Here is a 24500-nt window from a genome sequence, read left to right on the forward strand (position 1 = left end):
GAGTAAAGACCAAGTTCGCTTAACCTATCCTCATGAGGCATGCTCTCCAATCCAGACAGCATCCTTATAAATCTCCTCTGCATCCTCTCAATAGCATCCACATCCTTCCTATAGCATGGTGACTAGAACAGAATACAATATTCCAAGTGGGATCAAATTATGTTCTTGCATAGCTGCAATATTAGCTCATAGCTCTTAAACTCAATTCCACAGTTAATGAAGGCCGATGCACCATTCATCTTCTCAACAACAATCAACCTGTGCAGAAATGTTGTGTCCTATGAACAATGATCCCAAGATCTCCCTGTTCTTCCACACTGCTCAGTCCTCCCATTTAACATGGATGCCACCACAAAAAGCACACCTCATTGCCCAACTGAGAATCAGATTCATAAAAGCATGTCCCACCCAATTTTCTCTTTACATTCTGTTGTTTATCTCTGACAAAAATGTGAAGATAAACTTACCCAATATGGCTTGTAGTCTATTATCTGTGAGAGACCCAAAAGTGTCGTCAAGGTGCTACCCCCAAGAAGTGCTCCTCCAGCAATCTTTTGAAATGCCATCCTGTTTTCTGAAATACAAAATTCCAAGCTTCACTCAAATTCATTTGCAATCATTTCCAAAAGTTGCAAATTTTTTTTAAAAAAACCATCAAATAACAAATAAAGTAGAAAATACTGAGCACTCAGCAAGTCAGCCAACACCTGTTGAAAGAGAATCAGGGTTAACATTTCAGGGAAAACACCAAAAAGGATTGTGATAGGGTTAAAATGATTATATCATAATGGAGACACTGGTTGTGGGCCTTTTTTCCCATCAAATGACCACAATATGGACAACTATCTACAAATTTGGACCAGAAATGGGATTTGGGTTTTATTAAAAACAGCTTCAAGCAATATTTGTACAGTATACAAAAGTTTGAATTGTTTTTAGCTTTTGCATTCTAGTCCATTCATATATGTGCACTGGCACACTGCTCTTTGAATGAGAGATACTTTCAATCAATTACTAACCATTTATCCAAAAGGAAATGTTTTCAAGCACAGACAAATAAGATCCGACACATTGGAGGTCATTCGAGACCTCTTGACACATTTGGTGACACCATATGAAATTTTCAAAAAGGACAATGATATAGGGATTCAATGGATCAGGCAGCATCCATGGAGAGAAATAGTCAATGCTTTGGGTTGACAGCCTTGAACTCAACGGCTTGAAGACTGAATTTTCAGATTAAGGTGACTCCGACCTCTATAGTGGCCCACTGTTCTTTCTACAATTTCCAATTAAAAATTGGAATAGTAAGTGGAATCGTCAAAACACAAAACTTTCCTTTTTGTATTTATTTGACTTAACCAGTTATGAGCTTAAGATCCCTTTCCATTTAGTGTCCAGTTCTTCACTTCAATTGGCTGCAACTTCAAAGTTATGGCTTACAAGGTTTCTGGTTCATCAACAGCTACATTAAAATTAGAATACTTTGAAGTGATTAATATGGTGTCATCCTTAGTTGAAATGAAATGAACAGGTCAGAAGCACAAAAAGAATGAGTTATTTATACATCACCCATACCCAAGTTAAATAGAAATTTCCCACTTCAACACTCAATTTCCATAATTTTATGTGGCTATATAAATATTCTTCAATTTAGTTAATGAAAAAGAGTGTGGGTGGCAGGTTGGACTCATTATAAATGAAATTAATAATGGTGGACCATAGCAGTGCTTGAAAAGCTCAATTCACTGAATTTTTGTCCTATGATATAGTGTTTGAAATTACACAAAAAATTAATCTGCCTGGTGATTAAGAGCACATGGGAATTCTATAATTAAAGAAAGCAGTTTGCATAATTGGTTGTTTATTGTACTAAACCTGAAATTTCATGCAAATAAGTGTCAGGTGATGATCATTGGGAAGTTTTTGAATTTAACCCATAATGGAAAGCGACTCAATTAACTTGAAGTGAAGTAAGTGCAGGCAAGCTCACTTACCTTTTAGGAGAAAAATTACAAATTAGAGGTTTCAATACACAAAATGGACAAAATTCAAGGTATTTGCACAAAATGCCATTGTGTATTTGGCAATAAAGCATCCTGACCTCTCAAGGCAATCACTTGTGCTACATCATTGGGCTTCCATCTCAAGTACCCACTCAGCAAAAAGAAATCTCAGCAAACTGATTGCCAATCAACACAAGCCCTCCTGAAACTCTCTCCCATCTCCGTCCCATGTCACATTGCAACTCGCCAACATACATTATCTTTTCATGCACGGCCATTTTCTAAGTGATGTGTAGTTTGTAACATTATCATCCTCATTCTCCATACTGCATGTTGCTTTGACACAACTGAAAACAATACCATTTTGCAAGATCCCTTAGTTTTTAAATATTATTCCACAAAAATATTCTTTGAGCTCTTTGGGAAATATTTTATGAAACAAATGCGTTGCTATTAAAACCTTTAATTACAGTAAAACCCCTGGTATTCGGTACCTACAGGGATTGGTAATGCCGGATAAGTGAGTTTTCCGGTTGCTGAGACTACGTGTTGCGTGAATGGAGAACAGCGAGGCACGCCAATTTTAAACTTCCGTATTTTTTACCCATTTATTTTACGTAATTTCTTTTTGCTGGTTGCTTGAATTTAGATAACAGGGACATTACTGACCAAGATCAGAAGTAAGACCTCACACAATTTAACTACCTTTCCAGTGAAGTGGTTCTGGGTTTGTTCTCCAAGTTCTACTTGAGAGCATTCATCATCAGGCAGCAATGATGTACAATGGGGATTGGCCAATAAAGTTGGTTTTGTTGATTTCAGGGAATGCATCAACCATAGCTTAAGACTTGAGTGCAAAACAAACACACAAGCATTTTCTATGTCGTGTAATATTATGACTACAGTTGGGGTGCCCTCTGTTCTGGAGTAGAGCCACCGATTGAAAAGTTCTCAACTTGTTCTCTGGATCATTCTCCAGAATGCTTACAACTTAAACAAGTGGTGAATTAATAAAAACAGTACCCCCAGTCACTTGCTAACAACTGCAATAGGCACAAAATTTTCAACATTGTCAGCCCCACCCACAGCTCAAATGCCCTATATCCTTCTCAAGGACAGACAGAGCTAAAACAGAATTTGTCAAAGGACAAAATGTCCATCAACGTGACTGGAAGGAACACCTCAGAACTCTAACTAAAGCAGTCTAGGATCCAAGGTGTGTGTCTCTATAATCACAAATTATCTGGCTCAGACTCACCACCACCAAAATTAACAAAGCAATTGAAAAGGCGGATAACTACTGTACATGTCCCCTTTGTACATCATCACGGCCTGATGATGTATGCTCCCAAAGAGAACTTGGCAGGGAGAGACTTCAGTCACAAATTGAGAATCTCCTGGACCTTAATTGTGACCACTTTTTAGAAAGGTGACTAAGCCATCTGTAATAATTGTAGAGGGCTCTCCTGCCACCTACTGCAGATAAATCATTGCCAAGGGTCTCAAACACCTCTTCCTATTGACCAGAGTTGATCATGAATCACCAAGAGCATTCCATCCATCTGGGAGGCACTGCAGACATGATCTCCACTGGGCAACAGATCCAAGAGTGAAGAGTCAACCACTACACCTGGCCTGTTTTCTTTAACCAAAAACTCATGAGAGTCTTTGACCTTTTCATTCACGAGTAAATCTGGAGCATATTTCAAACATGGCTGCCTGAAGACCCAGTCTTAATGCAGGCTATGGTTAAGCAAGACTCAAACATTTCCACTGTAGTATTCAAAATATAAAGGCCAATTACAAAGAGAGTTATATTAAGGATAGAGAAGAATTGGAGGCAGCTCAAAAAGCTAATTTCTGAGATGAGAAAATTATCTAAATCACAGAGGCTAAGGAATGTTAAGTTCTAAAGTCTTTGAGTTCAGAAGAATGAGAGGCAATCCTATGAAAACATAGATGTTAGAGGAAATAACATGATACATGGCCAGTTTTCACCAAATTGAGGAGACAGCTTCAAAATAAAAAGAGGGCTAGTCGTTTAAAAAACTAAGTTACTGAGAAATTTCTTCTGGCAAAGGGCAGAGAATCCCTCAAATTCTTTACTCCAGAGCTCAATAGTTTGAAGCATTTAAAACCAAGGACAATTAAATTTTGAAGGATTGGGAAAATGAAGCAAATGGGTTTTGGCTTAGCAGAAAAATTGAGGCCCAAGGCAGATCTGCATACTGAAGGACAGAGGTGGCTTGGGAGACTGAGTGGTTTACTCCAGTTCCTGTTTTCTTATATACAAAATCAGATTTTTGTTTTGAACACTTCAATTTTGTGGTCAAACATGAATCATTAACCATTACCTAAATGCATAAATTGAAATGGAAATCAATGATATAGGTTGTCCATATTTCTAAACAGCCCCAACCCACCAAAACAAAACCCCGAGATAGGAAGAAAGAAAATAGATGAGAAAAAGAAACAGAAAATCAGGAAAAGAAGGAAAAAAAAGGAACTGTTGGGATCCACTTCAGAGGACACAATTCCTTTTCTTGTCTAGATCTCAAATAGGGGAAAGGAAAAAAGACATAGAACTCAGGAACAGAATAAGTATCCCTAAATATTCAACCCTGCATACTGCAAGAATGGCTGCCATACCTACAAAAATATGCTATACTTCTTCCTTATATTTTAAGTAATTTTCTCCAGGGAAACACAATTATGCATTATTTCGGGCAATGACCAGAAGGGAATCAGACTTCCAAGTGACCACAATACATTTCCTGGCCATTGCCAATCTAATTCTAATTGATATTTGGACAGACTCGTTTGGGGTCTTATGTCCACAATATTCCCTAAAAGAAGCCATTCTGGACTTAAGTGCTACAAGGTTTCCCAATAATCTTGTCTAAAATAATTCTTAAATTTTCCCCAAAGCGTTTCATTTTAGAGCATGACCAGGTGGAATGTAAAAAGTACCCTGTTACAATATATCAGAATTTAATTTATGTAATTTCTGGGGGGCATGATATAGCTGATGCAAAAATTAATATTGCACCAATCTATCTTACATTTATTGTATTGGTCATACTGTCCTGACATAAATCGGACCAGTTTTTAATCACCAATACTAATATTCAAGTCTGATTCCCATCCTTGTTTTGATTTATACAACTCCAGCTTGGGAGTTCCTGACTGAACTCCTTGTGTTCCCCTTTCAAATCAGAACCTCCATTTCACTGCACTCTGGTAACATCATGGCCAGTCCCAATTCATCTCTGAAAAAAAGCTCTTAATTGAAAGTAGCAGAAGATTGTGTTGTTAAGAATATATCTTTTTTAAAAACTTTTCAAATGGCTTTAGTTGCCCATTGATTGTAACGATCTTCCACATATCTGATCCCCTTCCAGGACCATGCATGTAGAATCTTATTGTCCATTGTTAAAGGAATTAATCTATTTTGAGTCGAGGGCATTTTGGAGATACCTTTCCTTTTGTTCCAATTAAATTATTCTGCTACTCTCTCTCCCTGACTCTGTGCAGTTCAATTTCCACCCTTGAAGGCTTGTCTCTTCCGTCAAAAAGGGAAGGAACAACTTTCATCTGGGCTGCCCAATAGCAATATTTAAAATTTGGGAGTTGCAAACCCTCCATATGGTATTTCCAAGTTGTTTTTTTTCCATGGAGTCTCTGGCTAACTTAGTTCCCCAAAGAAACTTCCAAACCAATTTATTCAAATTTTGATAAAACCTTCTGTGGTAATCGTATTGGAAGAGTCTGGTAGAGATACTGTAACACAGGAATATATTATTTTAACACAATTAACTCTTCCAATCAAAGTTATCGGAGCTGTTTATTTAAATCTTCTTCAACCTTCTTAAGCATGGGAGATAATTAATTTTATATAATTTTTTCAAATTATTATGTTTTAATCCCCAAATACTTAATCCCATTCTTCAGCCATCTAAATTGCATATTTCTTTGACAATTTGTAAATCCCCATCAATTAACTGCATAATCTCATTTTTGTCCAATATATTTTATACCCAGAGACCCTTCCATAGTCTTCCAGTTATAAATGCAACTTTTGCAAAAGTTTCCAGTTCTTTCTGATATAGTAATACATCATCTGAAAACAAACTGATCTTGTGTTCATCATGGTCAACCCTAAACCTCGATGTCTGAATCCTGTCAAATAATTTCTGCCAAAGGTTCGATAGCCAATATGAAAAGAACCAGAGATAATGGACACCCTTTTCTGGTAGACCTGGATAGTGGGAATGCTGAAGATACTTGCCCATTTGTCACAACTCTGGCCTTAGGTTCATTATAAAGGGCTCGATTCCAATTTACAAAGTTCTGACCAAATCCAAATCTTTCAAGCACTTTAAATAGAAAATCCCACTCCAGTCTATCAAAAGTCATTTCTGCATCCAATGCAACTGCCACAATTAAGTCACTTATTTTCTGAGCCAAATGAATTACACTAAGCAATATACTGATTACCCTTTCTTTAAAAAATTAGTTTGATTCTTATTTATCAATTTTGGCAAAAATTTTGCCAATCTGCCAAAACTTTGGCTAGTATTTTATAGTCCATATTCAACAAAGATATTGGACTATATGATGACAGTTTCAACTGATTTCTATCTTTTTTGGCAATCACCATTATTATTGCTGTTGAGAAGGAATCTATGATCCAACCGCTTGATTTAATACCTCCATAAAAAGAGGCAATACCAAATCCTTAAATTCTTTATTGAATACCAGTGGAAAACCATCCTCTCCAGGAGATCAGTGAATTCAGTGCTTCCTCTGTCCATTTGAGTAAAAGATGCATCAAGTTCCATCTGCTCTACCAAGTCCAAATTCGGGAAGACCAATTGTGACAAATAATGATTTATTTTGTTAACATCTCCAAGATATTCCGATTTATATAATTTGGAATAGAATAATTTGAAGGCGTCATTAATTTCCTGTGGCTTACAAGAGATTTTATTGGCTTCTGTTTCAATTGCATCAATTGTTCTGGAGACCTGTTCGGTTTTCAGTTGCCAAGTTAGGACCTTGTGAGGTCTCTCTCTCTCCCCCATCTTGTAGTACCTTTGTTTGTTCTCATTATTGCTTTCTCTACACCAGGGTTTCCCAACCAGGTTTTTTTTTTTTTAAATAGATCCATACTCCTTCAATTTGGATAATATGTTGGATGATGAAGAGCTGAAAGAAGATCTTATTGAACTGCACACAAATCGTGTTCTAGAAATGTAGTTTGAAAGCAAACTTTAGAACAATATTGGTGTTCGGCAATGGACATGTTTCTAAGACTTTGTGAAAAAGCTCTAACTGTGCTCATCCCCTTTGCGACGACATACTTATGTGAGTCTGGATTTCGTGCCCTTTTGTCAATCAAGACAAAATCTAGAAATCACTTGGGTGCACAGGCAGAGGTGCGGATTGTTATCAGCAACAAAGTGCCACGTTTTGAAAAACTCTGTAGTAAACAGGAACAAAAGAGTCATTAAATTTAAATTGACTTATGAACATTAGCTCTAATTTTTGTAAAGAAATTTGATGCATGGATGAAAATTTAATTTTTTTGTAGGGTTTATGCAACTTTTAATTTGTTGTAATATTTTTTCTTTTCCATGTTTCATTTTTGTTTATATATTATTAAAAATTGATTATACAAATTTGTTTTGGTCACCTTCACCTTTATTCTTAAATAAATTATTACTTTAAGGGGTGCGAAAACATTAAAATTTTTTAGGGGTGAGCAGGATAAATAAGGTTGGGACCCACTGCTCGACACTGCAAGTTTGTAACATATTATACTTGAGCTTTTTATTAAAAAGTATTCTTCGCTCTGTTCTGAGCTGAACTGCAGGTCCTTCTCCAAATGATTACTCTGTTGTTCCCCATTTATCTACTTCCCTCATGCATTCATTTTAATTCTCAAAGTATAACTAATTATTTGACCCCTTAAATATGCTTTTAAAGTACCCCATATGATAAATTTATTGGCAGTTAAATGACAATTAATCTCACAGAAGATTCCAATATGTCTTCTTATAAAATCACAAAACTTAGATCTTCTTGACAGCAATGGATTGAAACGCCATCTATATACTCCATCCCGTTAATCAGGCATGACAGTTGATAAAGATAGAGATGAATGGTCTACGATTCTTGCCTTATATTCAATTTCCATGATTCTATCCTGCAAATACACTGATAGTAAAAATAAATCTATCCTGAAGTACGAATCACGTCACTCAAGTAAAAGAAATAGTCTCTTTGCCTTAGATGCAATTTCTTCCAGGCATCCGTTAAATGTAGCTCTCTCACTGAAACTAAGGTGGCTCTATTCATCCTTGTCCTGGCCACTGATTTGTCCAGAACGGGATCCAGACAAGAAATAAAATCCCCCCCCCCCATCACTATTGTATTTTGATGTACACCTGTCAACTGAAAAAAGGTTTCCTTTGGAAAACTTTCACCAACTACATTTGGGACATATAGATTTAACAGGGTCCAAGTTTCAGAATATATCTGACAGCGTACTTTCACATGCCTACCAGCCAGATTAGTTACAACATTCTGCATTACAAATGGAAGATTCTTCTTTATTAAAATCACCACTCCCCTTGCTTTAGAATTGAAGGACGATGCTATTACCTGGAGTCCCTTTGTTAATGTTCCTTATCAACTAAATGTGTTTCTTGAAGAAAGGTCATCCTCCATTTTCTTAATATGCAAGAGTACTCTCTTCCTTTTCACAGGGTTGCTTAAACCATTAAGATTGACATTAACAGACTTTACCACATTCACCATTATAACAGATTATCGTTCTATCAATTTCTGTTACCCTTTGTCCCATCTATCCACACCCCCTCCCCCAGAGATCCAAATTTCCTTTACTTCCACTACTGGACCCAAATCCACTGACAGTTCCGAAAGAGAAAGATTGAATAGAAGAGTATAGAGAAATAAAGAGATGTAGATATTTTCATATCTATAAAAAAGATCAAAACTTAAATCCCCCCCTACATGATGAGAGATAAGCTCAAAACATGACTCAACTTATTATTACGGGTTGTGACTAACGCATAAACACACATCTGGTGTGATAAAGACAAACCCTAACCCCTCAACCAACCCCCCCCCCCACCACCCCCCAGAGATTAATATTGTACAAATATTCATTTTGTTCTTTATTTACAAGAGGTACATTTCCAATATTACATACAAACGTAAAGATAACATTAATGCCAATGTCTAAGTTCTGTCACCCCCCTCATTCCATCATTCCAGCAGTTAATTTAAAAAGTCTACAGCACACTTTATATCTGTAAAGAATATGTTTTCATCATTTGGTATCATGATCTTCAGGGTGGCAGTAAAACAAACTCATAACCCTTTATCCATAAATAATTCTTTATAGGGTTGAACTTCTGCCTATGTTTCAAGATGCACTAATGTCCTGGTAGAAAAAAAATATTCCCCTCCTTCATCTTCAACTAGTTTCCTCCCTTTCCTTTGCTCCTTTGGCCACTGCTATAAGAATTTTCTCACGGGCCTGAAATCATACACATTTGATCAACACAGAATGGGGCTTCTGGCCTGGAAAAGGAAGGGGGGGAGCCTTAGTGATCTATGTGCTCTTTCTATTTCAATGTTGTCTCCCACTTTGTCCTGTCCCAAAGTTCTTGGTAACCAGCCTTGAAAGTACATAAAAGGGTCAGGATCTTCAATGTATTCGTCAAGGCCTACAATTTTGACATTATTTCCCTGACTAAAGTTTTCTAGAACGTCGATTTTGTCCCAAATTCTGACTTTTTCCTGGTCCCAAATGCTAACATCTTTGTCCAAACTGGTTACCTTATCCATTACATCTTCGAACTTCTCTTCAACAACATTAACTCTTTCATTTAATGACTCCAAGGCCCATTCCATCTTTATTACTCTTAAAATATTATCGTTTCTCATTTGTATTTTTCTCTTTTCTGTCCAAAGCTTTTAAAACATCATCTATAGTACGTCCAGACTAACTTTCTTTGCATTTTTCTTCTCCATTGGCTTGGCAGCCTCTTCTTCTTCTACTGAAGTTAATTCCTCTGAACTCTCATCGGAGTCGCCATTTTGTGATGACTCCTCTTCCTCAATTAGTTCTGACATCTGCAGTCGATCTGCTGAATCGTGCATGCACGTAATTGCGTGTTGAATCGTGGGTTCCCCCTGCAATTCCTTCCGTCGCCAGCTCCGATTACCTCGCAGCACTGGAACCAGGGAGAGATGTTTCCATTTAGGAGGTAGGGCAAGTTTCCTCCCTAGCCTTCTTAATGTGCAAGGGCCCTTGCTCCCTTGTACCTTCCTTTTGCCGACGTGTTCCGTAAGCCACCAGGTGAGTCTTATTCTTCTTTGATCCCATTAATAAATAGGTTCAAATATTGTTTGGCAAAGTTAATATATTAAACCTTTTTTCAAAGTCTGATCTCTCACCACATCACGCGACTCCCCTCATGCGAAATCAGATTTGTCTGATACCTGATTTCTACAATGCATTTTCATATCATCTTGCATCTTGGTGTTTATTCACGCAGGGTCATTTCAATCCCACAATACAATTACTGTTTCACACTTGCCTGATTGCAAGATCCAGACAAAATGAGATGAAATTACTTTCAACCCCCCAAGATGATCCAGAATCTGGGCAAAAATTGACTTTAAAAGTTACTTTAATTTTGCAAAATAAGATGACTCAGCATACAAAGTAATTTGCAAACAAATCTTCCCTGAACCATGCAAACAAGCAACATAATTGAATGCAATTATTTGTTTGCAATAAAAAAATTTGCATTGATGTAAGAGTGTTAAACTTTGGCAATTTTATTAGTACATCTGAAAGTGATTCAAATCTCTTCAGCAGACTCACTTCCCCTCTGGTTCTGTGTGTTTTCAGGTGAATGGCAAAGCCACTGTGAAGATGGAAAGCTCTTCTGCAGCTTGGTGGGGGGGGGGTTGGGGGAATGATGTCTGATGTCTACTGCTTTCTGTAGCAGTGCTATGGTGGCACTACAACTCCCAGGAGGCATCGAACCAGTCATGTGACATCAGTGCATGATGACATCAGCACATGTCAAGCGCTTGATTCGGGCTTTTAAAAGTTTGTGTGGGTTATGAAGAGTAAATCCGTTTGATTCACTCTAGAAACACCTCAAGTAGATATTTCGTCGTGTCCACTGCGATTCCAGTGGCCACAATTGGTGACCCCGACAAGTCCAAAAACTTATTTTTGGACAAACATGGACTCTGCAGCCATTGCCGTGAAGCTACCACCTTTCTGGCCAGCTGAGCCTGAACTGTGGTTCCTACAGGCTGAAGCACAATTTCACCTTTGCAAAGTTGAATTGGTCACCACTCATTATTACTATCTTGTCAGTGCCCTGAACCAGGCCGTCGCTAAGTGGGTCAGAGACTTCTTACAGGATCCACCAAATACCAGCAAGTATGACGCTTTTAAACCACTTTTATTACATCTACATGGTATGTCCCACAGGGAAATGGCAACCAAACTACTACATTTCAATGGGTTGGGAGACCACGCCCCTTCAGAACTAATGGATGAAATGCTGTTCCTGGCAGCTGGCAAAAGGCCCAATATGTTATTCAAGCAGGTCCTGTAAGAATGAATGCCAGATATTAGGCTCCTGTTATCCAAGTGTAAATTTTAAGACCTACAGGCTGTAGTGGCAGAGGCAGACATTCTCCGGCTGGCTAAAAAGCACAGCAAGGAAAGACAAGTCTGCACAACTAACCCCTCCGATATTGACCCCGTGTCACACTCTAGTGCTCTTAGCAACATCACTCATTATAAGCAGGCAATGCCCCAAGACAAGCAAGCAACCTGTGGACACCTCATCTTGGTGTTATTACTACAGGCATTGGTAATAAATGCCCACAAGTGCCTTCCACCCTGCCTCTATGCGGGAAAAGCCCAGGCCAACTGCCAGCAAGGGCTGTGGCGGTTGGTAAGAGACTTGCAAGCCTATTGTATGTGTGGGACCAGTTGTCCCAGCAAAAATTTCTGTGGACATGGGTTCAGAATTTGGTGTATTTCCACCCATCGGTTTTGACACACACCATCTTACCCCGGACCTGCAACTACAAGCAGTTAACAGTTCCAAAATTCTGACCTTCGGCACTAGCAAGATGAATGTAAAAGTTTGAAAATAATCTCTACACTTGGCCATTTATTATAGCAGCAGTATCCCGACCTTTGCTTAGTGCAGATTTTCTTTGGGCTCATTTATTCCTCGTCGGCTTAAAAGGGTGTCAGCTAATAGATGGAACTACTTTTCAGACCATTCCTCCAGCAGACGCCTATACCCCTGCTCTGCGCCTTCAAACATTAAGTAAACCTGTAGATGAATTCTCCAAGCTGTTGGAAGATTTCCCTGAGATCACTACTCCTCATTTTTCTGCTTCCACTGCAAAGCATGGTTTTACTCACCACATTTGTACTAAGGGCCCTCCTATCCATGCTAAACCGCACCGCTTGCCTCCAGAGAAGCCACGCTTAGCAAAGGAAGAGTTCTCCAAGATGGAGGAACTAGGCATAATTCATAGGCCTGACAGTCTCTGGGCATCTCTATTACATATGGTCCCCAAACACAACAGAAGTTGATGACCTTGTGGAGATTGCAAGCACCTTAACAATGTCAGCATCCTGTGTCGTTATCCAATACCTCATTCAGGATTTCTCGGCTAATTTGCATGGAGCGAAGATCTTCTCCAAAATAGATTTAGTTCGTGGCCGTCACCAAGTACCAGTAGAGTGAGAAGACATTCCAAAAACAGCAATAATTACCCTGTTTGGGTTGCATCATTGGTGAACTACAGTGAAGTGCAAAAATGTTAAATTTCCATATTTTTTACTTATTTATTTTGCTCGCTTTCTTTGCCAGTTGCTTGAATTCCAGATAACAGGTTTTGCTGTATTTGTTTTACAATCCTGAAAAAATAAAAGGGATCCTGGAGGCAAAATATTGAGAAAACATGGAGGTAGGAGTGTCACTCAATACAGCAGAGAAAGAAAACAATTGACAAGTGCAGGTAGGCAAAATAAATCATAACCCCTTTCATACTTGCAAGTGATCCCAGGAATTAACTGCCAATCGGCCTTAAAGCAAAATCAGCTCAATGCCGGCATCAGATGTCATCATATCATGCCTGGGACTGACAGCCTCAACCCCTGGTATAATCCGCAGCATCTGCAGATGCCAGCATTACAATCAGGCAAGTGTGAAACAGTAATTGTATTGTGGGATTGAAATGACCCTGCGTGAATAAAGATTAAAATGAAGGTATAAACTTTGCTGTGGGACAGTTGCAGCAGGAGAGAGAGAGAGAGAGAGAGAGGAAATGAATATCAATAGCAGTCAATTTTTAAACATCGTGGAAAAGTTGGTAGCTCTATAGCGCACAATTTATAAAGACTGTGGGAAAAAGCAATGCAGACCTGTCCTCCCAGAATGCCAGGCATACAGGCTTTTCTCTGCCGCATGGAATTCTGGGAGGGCAGGTGCACCATTGCTTTTTCCCCCCACAGTAATTATAAATTGTACATAAATGTGCTACCAACTTTCCCATGCTATATAAATTGTGTGCTATAGCGCTACCAACTTTCCCACCCTGTTTAAAAATTGTCCGCTATTGCTATTTATTGCTAACACTTTCCCACGGTCCCTTATAAAGGTTTATATAGGTTGGGGCTGAAGGGCTCGTACTGTGTTGTACATGAAGCTTAATTATGTTATAATTAGGGATGATTAATTTTGTTTAAATATAAGATCATAATACATGGATCAGGATTTAGGGCAGGTCCATCATCGCTCGATACATCACGATGTCACCAGTAGAAGGTAGAACAGTCCTAACCCCGGGTATGGCTTCTTGCAAGTGTGAAAGCATTCAGTGTCCCAGTTAGGAGTGGTCAAGTGTGAAAAGCCAAAGCCCCATTCCTATCCAGGGACACTGAATGGCCAATTTAGTGGGATCCAAGTGTGAAAGGAGATATAGAAAGGAACTACTTTGCAGGTGTCCAGCATCACACTGTGTCACCTGATCAGTTACACGGTCAGTGATAAGCAAAGGGTAGAAGAGAATCTATGGCAGGGCCCACATTTTTTTTTTTTTTATTTTATTTTTTTTTTTTTTTTTTACACCATAAAGTCTATTAACTCAGTGGGATAAAAAGCTGGCAACTCAAACGTCTATTTAAAATGCCTCTACAGACTAAAGCAAACGGTACTCATGATGAAAATTAATGCAATGTTTCTTTATAAAACAAGGGTGATTTCTCCAGCAAGTTGTAGCTCGTGGAGGAGAGTCAAGTGGTGCCTGCAAGAGTTCTTGGTGGGGAAGATTACTCAAACATTTCCAGCCCTACTTGGAAGTGTGAATTAACTCAAATTGGAAGTGTGAATTAACTCAAATTGGAAGTGTGAATTAACTCCGTGTTTTTCTTTTCGTGATAGAGCACAGTAACTGGCCCTTCTGGCCCACAAGCCCTCACCAGGCTGCCCAAGTACATCCTTGTGGCCAATTAAACTATTAACCCTGTACATTTTTGGAACGCGAAAGGAAACCAGAGCACCCAGTGGAAACCCAAGCAGACAGCACCGGATTTGAACTAGAATCGCTGGCACATTATTGGAGTTGTGCCAACCCCAGCACTAACCGTGTCCGTGTCGTCTCTTTTTTTTTTCCTCCCAATACTTGAAGCACAGAATTGCTGAACTCACCCTACTGAATAACAGTTGGATTTCAGCTACAAAGTTACAATCTGAACAACTCCTCAAGTGACTGACCATCACTTGAGAAGTTCAAAATGCACACTGACAGTTTAACCAGCTGATCAATGAACAACCTTTGTCCTCATTCAAATGCCAGCGCACCATCAAAGTTAGTTCCCCATGAAAAGGGTGAACCTCAGAGTCAAAGCCGACTGAAAAATAGACAGCGTTGTTAAGAGAATGACTGGAACCTCCGAGTCCGATGCTGACTGCATACTTCGTCTCATTAGTCCTTTTTATGCTGAAATCCTGCTTTATAGTCAGCTCAAAGTTTTTTTTTACAAAAAGGCAAATTTACCTTTTATGATGGCAACCCTATTATGAGGATCCCACGGTGCCTTTATGCGGAGCCAACTTCCAGAGCTAAAGGAGGTGGGGTGGATGGTGCAGTAGCGCCGCCCGCCACCGTGACGTCAAACATACGTGCTGAGCAATGAAACCTGTCTATACTTGAAAATGGCGACCGAAGAGCAGGTAAAGAGCGCTCGTGGAGATCTGTGCAAGCCGTCTTAGGACTCAGGCAGATTTACCAGGCAACATCCTGCCACTGAAAAAGAAGCCCAGGCTATTATTGAAGCTGTTTGCTACTGGAGACTTTCTAGCCGGCAGAAAATTTACTCTTGTCACTGATCAGAAATCTGCAGCCTACATGTTCAGTACTAAACACAAAAGTAAAATCAAGAGCGATAAGATGGCACGCTGGCGAATAGAACTCTCAACTTATAATTATGAGATCCAGTACAGACCGGGCAGGTTAAATAATCCCTCTGACGCATTGTCACGATCTGCTGCTGGTGCTCAGCTGGAGGGGCTAAAAGAGATCCATAACAGACTGTGCCACCCAGGAGTCACGAGATTCTTCCACTACACAAGGGTTAACAACCTTCCTTACTCTCTGGAAGAAGTCAGGAAACTGACTAAAAGCTGTCCTATTTGCACAGAGTGCAAACCACAATACTTCAAAGCTCCAGAGGCTACTCTCATCAAGGCAACCCGACCTTTTGAGAGGATTAGCTTAGATTTTAAAGGGCCATTACCTTCCAACAACAAATTGCGATACCCTGCCCTGATGTCTCGTCAGTGTCTGTCATTAAGTCACTTGACAGAATTTTCAGCATTTTTGGTTTTCCCAATTACATTCATACTGATAGAGGCTCAGCATTCATGAGCGCTGAAATGCGGCGAGCCCTGCCTCGAAAGAGATTGCCACAAGCTACAACCTGCAGGGCAATGGGCAGGTTGAAAGGGCTAATGCTGCAGTCTGGAAGACTTAATCTTGCTTTAAAAACACATGGTTACCCTGTTACCCGGTGGCAGGAGGTGCTGCCTGAGGCACTACATTCTATTCAGTCTTTGTGTACTGCAACAAATCAAACACCTCATGAATGTATGTTTGCCTTTCCTAGGAAATCAGGATCTGTGATGGACTGGCCAGCCTGTTTATTGGAGCCTGGAACCGTGCTGCTGAAGAGCCACACTAGGGCGCGTAAAAGAGATCCCCTCGTCCAACCAGTTCAGCTATTGCATACTGACCCCAACTATACTCATGTTAAATTCTCAAGACAGGACACTGTACCCCTAAGAAGTCTGGCCTCGCCTGGTTCGCCCCTTCCTCACACCCCTACTCAGAGTGAGCCTGAGAGGTTGGACTCAACCCCCCCCCCAGCCTGTGACCCCTAGTAAGCTTTCAGATGGCCATGGTGAGGCTCCACTGCCTCATGCTGGCGATTCTGGAGCGGGTCCAGAAGCCAGTCCTTCCCACACTACAGACCCAGGAACTGTACCAGTTCCCAAGGTTGCAAAGGAACCACCTGTTTTGAATTCGTAAACAACCTGATAGGCTGACATATTCATAAAACATCTCATTATATTTCGATTGCTTGCTAGATACTGGCGTATTTTGGCTGTTGGAGTATCTCAAGGCCAAACATGGCATCCATGTATCGCTTGCTTCAGTCTTTCCTAGCAGCTGTCCTTTTGATTTTAACCCTTCCTCTGCCGGGGGGAGACTGTGGTGAATGTCTACCAAGCTGCCTGTCTCCCCCTCTCCGGCGAGCCTTGCTGTACTAACATTGGCTGTGAATTATCTCTACTGTTAAGGACACTCCCCTTGGGTATAACTAGATGCATCTATTGTCTTTCATTATTGTACCATGAGTTTCTACTAATAAAATTGAAGTGCTAATTGATGAAGTAGACAAAGATGATGTGGTCAAACAATAATCATGGCTTTTATTAGCAGGAACTCATGCTACAATAATGAAAGACAATAGATGCATCTACAGTTATATCCAAGGGGAGTGTCCTTAACAGTAGAGATAATGCACAGCCAATGTTAGTACAGCAAGGCTCGCCAGAGGGGAGACAGGCAGCTTGGCAGACATTACCACATATGGGTTTTTTTTAAATTTGCACTCCTGGGTCACGGGCTGACGACGTCATCATCAGCCCTCCCCTTTAGAGCCACATTCAGCATCATTCATTTCACAGAGGTGGTGGAGCGACTTCTTTCCACCTCCGAGTCTACCCCTCTAGGCGGGTGGAAGACAGAGTGAATTCAACCAGTCGATCCTCCTTCGGACCTTCTGTGGAAGTAAGTGAAGTGATTTAACGATTGGCGAACATTTGTCTTTACAATAGTTTTTTTTCCCCCCATTATAAAAGGCCCTATTGAATGGCCTGAAGTACCAAAGTAATCCTATTACACTGTATTCTTTCTCCTTCCCTAGAACAGAAAAGACCCTTCCCCACACACTAATATGTGCTGAGTAGTTACACTCCATATTCAGGAGGTGAAAAGCCAAAATTACTTTTGTATCGATACTAAACTGCACAAATCAGATTCATAGACTTAAAATGCCTGCAGAACAGATCCAACTTGACAGTTGAATCAAATTAAGCACAGCTCCTCGAGGGAGTCTCACTCAGCATTCTTTTCCCCCCGATGTCAGATTGAAATCATTTTGCACAGTAATAGCTGCAATGCAAACTGATTCAATAAAAGGAATCCAAATGTGAATGGGCTTTGGCTAACAAGAGTCAATCCACATATCTGATTCTGAGAACAAGCACAAAACATACATCAGGCATAGGAAACTACTTCACTGAGATGAGGAAAATCTCTAGAGCAAAACAGTAAACTGGGGAAGCTTCCTCACTTCTCCGCCCCTCCTGATTTTCTCCCCCCCCCTCCCCTTTCGACCCATTCTCATTCCCCTTCCTCCCTGTGCTTCCTTCCCCCACCGTCATCTCCCCACACCCCCTCTCTTCAGTTCCATCTGGTCACTCTTTATACACCCATTCTCACCTTCTTTACCGAGATTCCACCACTGGCTGCCATGGTCTTCTAATCACTATTACCACCCTGCATCTTCCTCCACCTGCTCCCTTCACTGTTAATTTATTTGAAAGATACAGCCCTTCTAGCCCATGCTGCCAAAGTACACCCCTCATGATCAATCAACCGGTTGACCTCGCACGTCGTCGGAACGTGGGAGGAAACTGGAGCGCCAGAGGAAGCCCATGCAGACATGGGGGAAGATGTACCAACTCTTCCAGACAGTGCCAGATCACTGGCTCTGTAATAGCATTAGGATAACCATGCTGCCTCTTTCCCTTTTTATCTGTCATCTGCCATTCCTCACTCTTCATATTTCACCTCTGCCTGGTTCACCAATTACATGTAGGCCCCCTGCCTCACCCCTCCCTCCCAGTCCTCCTTCCATTGCCTCTCTCCCAATTTCCTTCATTCCTATTGGTTTCAACTTGAAAGGTTAACCTTTTTCTCCCACTGATGCTACTTGACCTGTCAAGTTTCTCCAGCCAACAGCAAGGTGCTCCAGTCTACACTCACAGCATACTTTGTTCATGTGATTACATTGGTTAAAGGTTCATACTTTTTTTAATATCATTTATGGGCATTAAAATTGAAAGAAGGGCTCAGGCCTGAAACGTCAGTAATATATCTTTACCTCCGATGGATGCTGCGACACCTGCTGAGTTCCTCCAGCATTTCTGTGTTTCTACTACATTCACAGTGCCTGAAGACTTCCACGTTTCTCTCACATTTGAGCACTTCCTTTTCCTCTTGTCTGGCCTTTGATAATGGAACATTGTTCTGATTTGGAGGTAACTGCAGACAAGCTACACATCTGACAGGTATTCCTAACTGGAAATGTTGAAGAAGTGATTGATGCTTTGTTCCCCAATTTCCCCTTTTACTCCAGCTGTATTTTGACACCTCCTATCCCAATGATGGACGCAGATATTACTGATTCCTTCAGCTTTCCCTTTATTCACAATTACACATTCTTTGCGAAAAAACTGCTGGACCAGAATGATACAAAGAAAAATACAGGTTCTTATTCTCATCCCCCAGGAGATGAGGGTACACCCTAGATGTACGCCTGTTGGCCTGCCCCTGGTTCACCACAGGATAGCATGGCAACAGGTATCTGGGCTCTGTGCTTAGGGAGTGCCCAAATGTGATGCCAAGGCACAGGATGCACGCGCCAAAAGAGGGCCCTGGATGATCTTGCACTGCCTGCTCACAGATCTTGGTGGGAAAGGTGAACACATTTGCCAGCTAAGCCGGAGAAACCAGGCATGTGAGTCAGCGACCAGACAATTTTCTTTCTCTTCTCTCCCCTCTGACACTGGGGAGCAGCTCCCACAGCCCCCTGCTCCATAGGGAAAGCAAAGACCCTATGTTTGGTCGTGGGGGAGCTGGTGAGGCATTGTCATCAAGTTCGCCTTGTGCAGCATATGGAAGGCACTGGTCTATATATGAATCCACTTGGATGGCATCCTTTTTAAAAGTTTTTTTTCCTCTGTTTATAGAGGAAACTGGAGCACCTGGAGAAAACCTACAAACTCCTTAGAGACAGCGTAGGATTCAAACCCCGGCCTCGATCACTGGTGCTGTAAAGGCGTTGCGCTTACCTCTTCATCAACCGTGCTGCCAAGTCTGTCTTAGCGAGACAGCCCGAAGAGAAAGCAATAACCTAAATGAAAGCAATGTTACAACTGCATTTCCTTATACTCTTGATTTCAAATGCCTGCATTAATAGGCCTCTAAAATAATTTTCCTACCCAATTACCTTCCTCATTCATCACCTTGGGCACAAAAAGCTCCCAAGAGCTTACTAGTTTCTGGTCTCCATCAAATAATATCTGGAAAGAATTCCAAATTACACCTCTCTGCTTACAAACCTGCCACCCTTCAGTGCCTCAGGGAATTGCTCCCTTCTGAGGAAGCATCAAGTAGAGATAGGAGGGAGTTGGAAAAGCCACAAACATAAACATTAAAAAGCTGCAGAGTAGAGTATTATTTAATGGTAGGAACAAAAGTGGGCAATTCAGTACTTGGTGGCAAGTTTCCTTTAGTGTTTTTAAATTATTATGCAGAACGATAAGGTACACTTTAAAATAACGTAGAGACATGATCCTTAGAGCCACTTTCAGGTGGAATAGTTGGGAGAATATGGCTCCGGAGCCGGCTGCGTGTGCGTGCGAAGCAGCATTCAGGTGGCAGCGCTGAAGACATTGTTCTGGCAACTGAAAGGTCCGCAGCGGGGAGAGACGCCGCGGAGCAAACGCCGGCTCCTGTCGACTGTGGCCATAGTCCCATCTGTTTTCAGGTGCCTGGGGGAAGCACTCGGAAGCAGAGAATACACCTACCCCGGGGAGGGTTGGATAAATCCTCCTCGGGTCAGGGTTCTCCGCTTTCAGATGGCCTCCCAACAATCACATTCGGGTATTTTAGGCGGCTTTACCTGAAACCGGCTAAAATTAAGCAAAGGTTGTTTAAGTGCAGGACCTACAATATTGGTTTCCTGAACTGTGCTTAGTGAAAACGTGGTGTCTACCCACTGCAATTCATACCACATTCACATGTTCACACCTAACATACAACTGAGTATAGAGAGTAGGCACTATTTTGAAGCTCTTCACTAGTTAACCCCTCCCTTAACAAAGTCTGAGCACATGCAAGAGCAGAATGAAGCCCACCAGTACTTAATCTGTCTGTCCAACAAACTTTTTTTCCCCTGGCTAACTGGTGGGTTTATAATTGCAAGATGCTTTCTTGACTACCAGAAAGTAGCACACAAGAGAGAAGAATTTTGAAACACATGGGCAGCATGGTTAGCGCAGCAGTTAGTGCGATGTTGTTACAGCACCAGTGATCGTGACCAGGGTTCGAATTTCGTGCTGTGAGGAGTTTGTACTCCCTGCGTCTGTGTGGGTATTCCTCAGGGGCTCCATTTTCCTCCCACTGTTCAAAACATACCTGGGGTTGTAGGTCAATTGGGTGTAATTGGACGGCATGGGCTTATGGATCAAAAGGGCCCGTTATCGTGCTGTAGGTCTAAACAAAAATTAAATGTGTAAAACCTACTCCTGAAAAAAAGAACCCAAATATTCTTCTTCCCCCAACACCCACTTAATGGTTTCTCTCTCCAGCTGTCTCTCCACATCTCACTTTCTGTCCTTTTGCAGTAAACTGGGATTCACTGGTAGATGGCTGTCCCCGCCTCCCAGCTCCACCCCCATTTAACCCTGGTCTCCCACCTAAACACCAAAGACTACTGTTGAACTCTATCCTTAACATTTGTTTTCCCTCCAGTCGTGAGAGCTTTTATTCATGCTACAATTTTATTAACTTATTTCCTAACGATGGAAGCATTACTCAAGCCAGGTATGCTACAAATAGACCCTGTGTCCCCTGATGCGGCTGAGGAGTTCACAAACTGGCTAGACTGCTTCCAGGCCTACCTGAATGCAACCAGAGACGTCTTCCACACTGATGAAATCCGGAGATCCACGCTCATTTCGAGGGTAGGAACAAAAGGGTATGCAGTCATCAGGGACTATACTACAAATGGCACTGCCATTGAGGTGTTGAAGGCTCGGTACCTGAAGTCACAGAACAAGGTCCTAGCGAGGCACAGTCTTGCTCTACGTCACCAGCAGCCAGGAGAGACCACCAATGACTACCTGCTGGATCTGTGGATGCTTGCCAAGAAGTCCAGTTATGAAGTGGCTACGGACCACATTCGTGAGGAAGAACAGATCTGGGACACTTTAGTCTTGGGGGTCCGCTCGCGGTACACGAGGCAATGACTGCTCGAGTCAGGAAAGAAGTACCTGGCTAGCCACGTCGAGCTGGCTAAATCACTGGAACAGGCCAAGCTCGAGAATGACAACCTTGAAGCCAACGAGCTCGCCCACCCAGGTGAGCCCTTGCAAGGACCGTCTGCTCCCACTACCTCTGCCCTAACGGCTGCCGCTTCCTGTGCCAGAGCTGCAAAAGCTAGCATCCCTGATCTTGTTGCCCTGCAAACGACTCAGTGTGTTCCAGCTGTGGCAAGAACATGGGGCGAGAGAAAGTCCGCAGCCTGCACCACTCCCAGATCCAAGCCGTTTGCCCTGAATTCACCTGAACCCACTTGCTGCACGACATGCCAACGGAGGGTGGCGTTGAGGAAACGGCGCAAAAGTCTCGGCGGCCATCTTGCCATGACTAAAATTCAAATGTGGCGTCATCATTTGGTTGAAGGAGGAGGGCAGCCACCTTGCTGCGCCAAGAGGTTAGCACCATCTTTCCCAGGCCAGGCAACCCAGGATGGTGGGGGCCACTCAAGTAAGGAGTATGGAATCTCTGGGGACCTAGCCTCGATGGTCCTAGATCAGGACAGACCTCACCAGCTCAGCAACTCCATTGTGACTGCAAAGGTAAATGGACATTCCACTAAATGCCTAATTGACAGAGGGTCTACTGAAAACTTCATAGACTCACAGGCAGTGCAAAAATACAGCCTGAAGATGTATCCTTCTAATTACCACATATTCCTCACGTCTCATTTGCATTCTATACGTGTTCTATAACATATTGTACATCTATCGTTTGAAGGGGGGAATTCTGTAAGATCCATCTGTATGTACTTGATGAATTGTGTGCTCCAGTGTTGTTGGGTCTGGACTTCCTGTATCACCTTAAAAGTGTAGCCTTGGAGTATTCTGATCCCCTGTAATGGTTCAAAATGGAGGGCCCCTAAAACCAGAATCCACATGCAGCCTCTCCACATGGAATATCGAACCACTCCCTCCTCTCTTCCCAAATCTGTCCCCAGACTGCAAGCCCATTGCTACCAAGAGCAAGAGGTACAGTGCAGCAGACAGAGAGTTTATAAAATTGGAGACTCAGTGTCTGCTGGATGAAGTTATCATCAAACCTAGAAACAGCTCATGGAGAGTGCAAGTGGTAGTGGAAAAGGGGGAAAAACAAGTCCAGGCTAGTAATTGACTATAGCCAAACTATTAATCAGTGCACACTCATGGACGCATACCCCCTCCCTCGCATTTCAGACATGGTGAATGATATCGCCCAGTTTCCGGTCTATTTGACCAGCGACCTGAATGCCTTCTATCACCAGCTGCCAATCCGTTCTGAGGACTGTCCATATACAGCATTTGAGGCTAACTGTTGTCTTTATCAATTTTGGAGGGTCCCTTTGGTATTACTAACGGGGATCCTATCTTCCAGAGGCAGATGGACAGAATGATGGACAAGTATGGGTTGAAGACTGCCTTCCCCCACCTCGATAACGTCACCATCTGTGACCACACCTTGGTAAAACAATGACGCCAACCTCCAGAGTTTTCTCCACAAGGCAAAAGCCCTGAATCTCACTTATAACTCTGACAAGTGCGTGTTCAGAACTAAACGTCTGGCTATCCTTGGCTACATGGTAGAGAATAGCATAATTGGCCCAGATCCCGATAGGATGCGTCCCCTGTTAGAGCTTCCCATCCCCAGGACCACAAAGGCTTGGAGGGGTTTTTCCTCATATTATGCCCAGTGGATCCCTCAATATGCTGATAAAGTTCGCCCTCTCTTAAAAGCTACTAATTTTCCCCTCTCGGCTGAAGCCCAAAAGGCTTTTAAATACCTCCGGAACCACACTGCGAATGTCACCATGCACGCGGTGGATGAGAATGTATCTTTCCAAAGGGAAAGCGACGCTTCAGACATAGCCCTGGCCATTACCCTCAACCAGGTAGGCATGCCAGTTGTATTTTTTTCATGGACATTACAAAGCCATGAACTCTGGAACCCATTGGTAGAAAAGGAGGCTCAAGCCATTGTAGAAGCCATGAACTACTGGAGACACTACCTAGCTGGTAGAAGATTTACGCTCCTCACTGACCAGTGTTCAGTCGCATTCATGTTTAATAATGTCAAGAGGGTCAAAATCAAGAATGACAAGATTGCGAAGTGGAGGATCGAGATCTCCAACTACAATTATGACATTTCCTATCGGCCAGGAGCCCTTAATGACCCTCCAGATGCCTTATCCAGAGGAAGCTGTGTCTCTGCACACACCGGCCAACTGCGGTCTCTGCATAATAAGCTCTGCCACCCAGGGCTTACTCACATGCTCATTTTGTCAAGGCGCACAATCTGCCCTTCTTCATGCAAGACGTCAAGGAAATGACCAGGTCTTGCCAGGTCTGCACAGAGTGCAAGCCACATTTCTACCGCCCCGCAAATTCGCACCTGATCAAGACATCCAGGCCCTTCATCAATTTTAAGGGAACTTTCCCTTCCATGAACAGAAACATCTTCTTCCTCTCTGTCATTGACAAG

The 24500-nt window shown here is 41.9% G+C and overlaps 1 protein-coding gene across 4 annotated transcripts in view; it reads right to left on the reverse strand.

The window, feature by feature from the left end:
- Positions 1-24500, reverse strand: part of gpd2 (glycerol-3-phosphate dehydrogenase 2 (mitochondrial)) — a 138105-nt gene that overhangs the window by 94195 nt on the left and 19410 nt on the right. For all 4 annotated transcript variants that reach the window (XM_069935509.1, XM_069935508.1, XM_069935510.1 and 1 more), the window contains exon 2: positions 468-574. In XM_069935509.1, the coding sequence (XP_069791610.1) occupies positions 468-574 (107 nt within the window). The remainder of the gene's footprint in view (positions 1-467; positions 575-24500) is intronic.

This window comes from Narcine bancroftii, chromosome 4 (assembly GCF_036971445.1).
Source record: "Narcine bancroftii isolate sNarBan1 chromosome 4, sNarBan1.hap1, whole genome shotgun sequence".
In the NCBI taxonomy this organism is placed as follows: Eukaryota; Metazoa; Chordata; class Chondrichthyes; order Torpediniformes; family Narcinidae; genus Narcine; species Narcine bancroftii.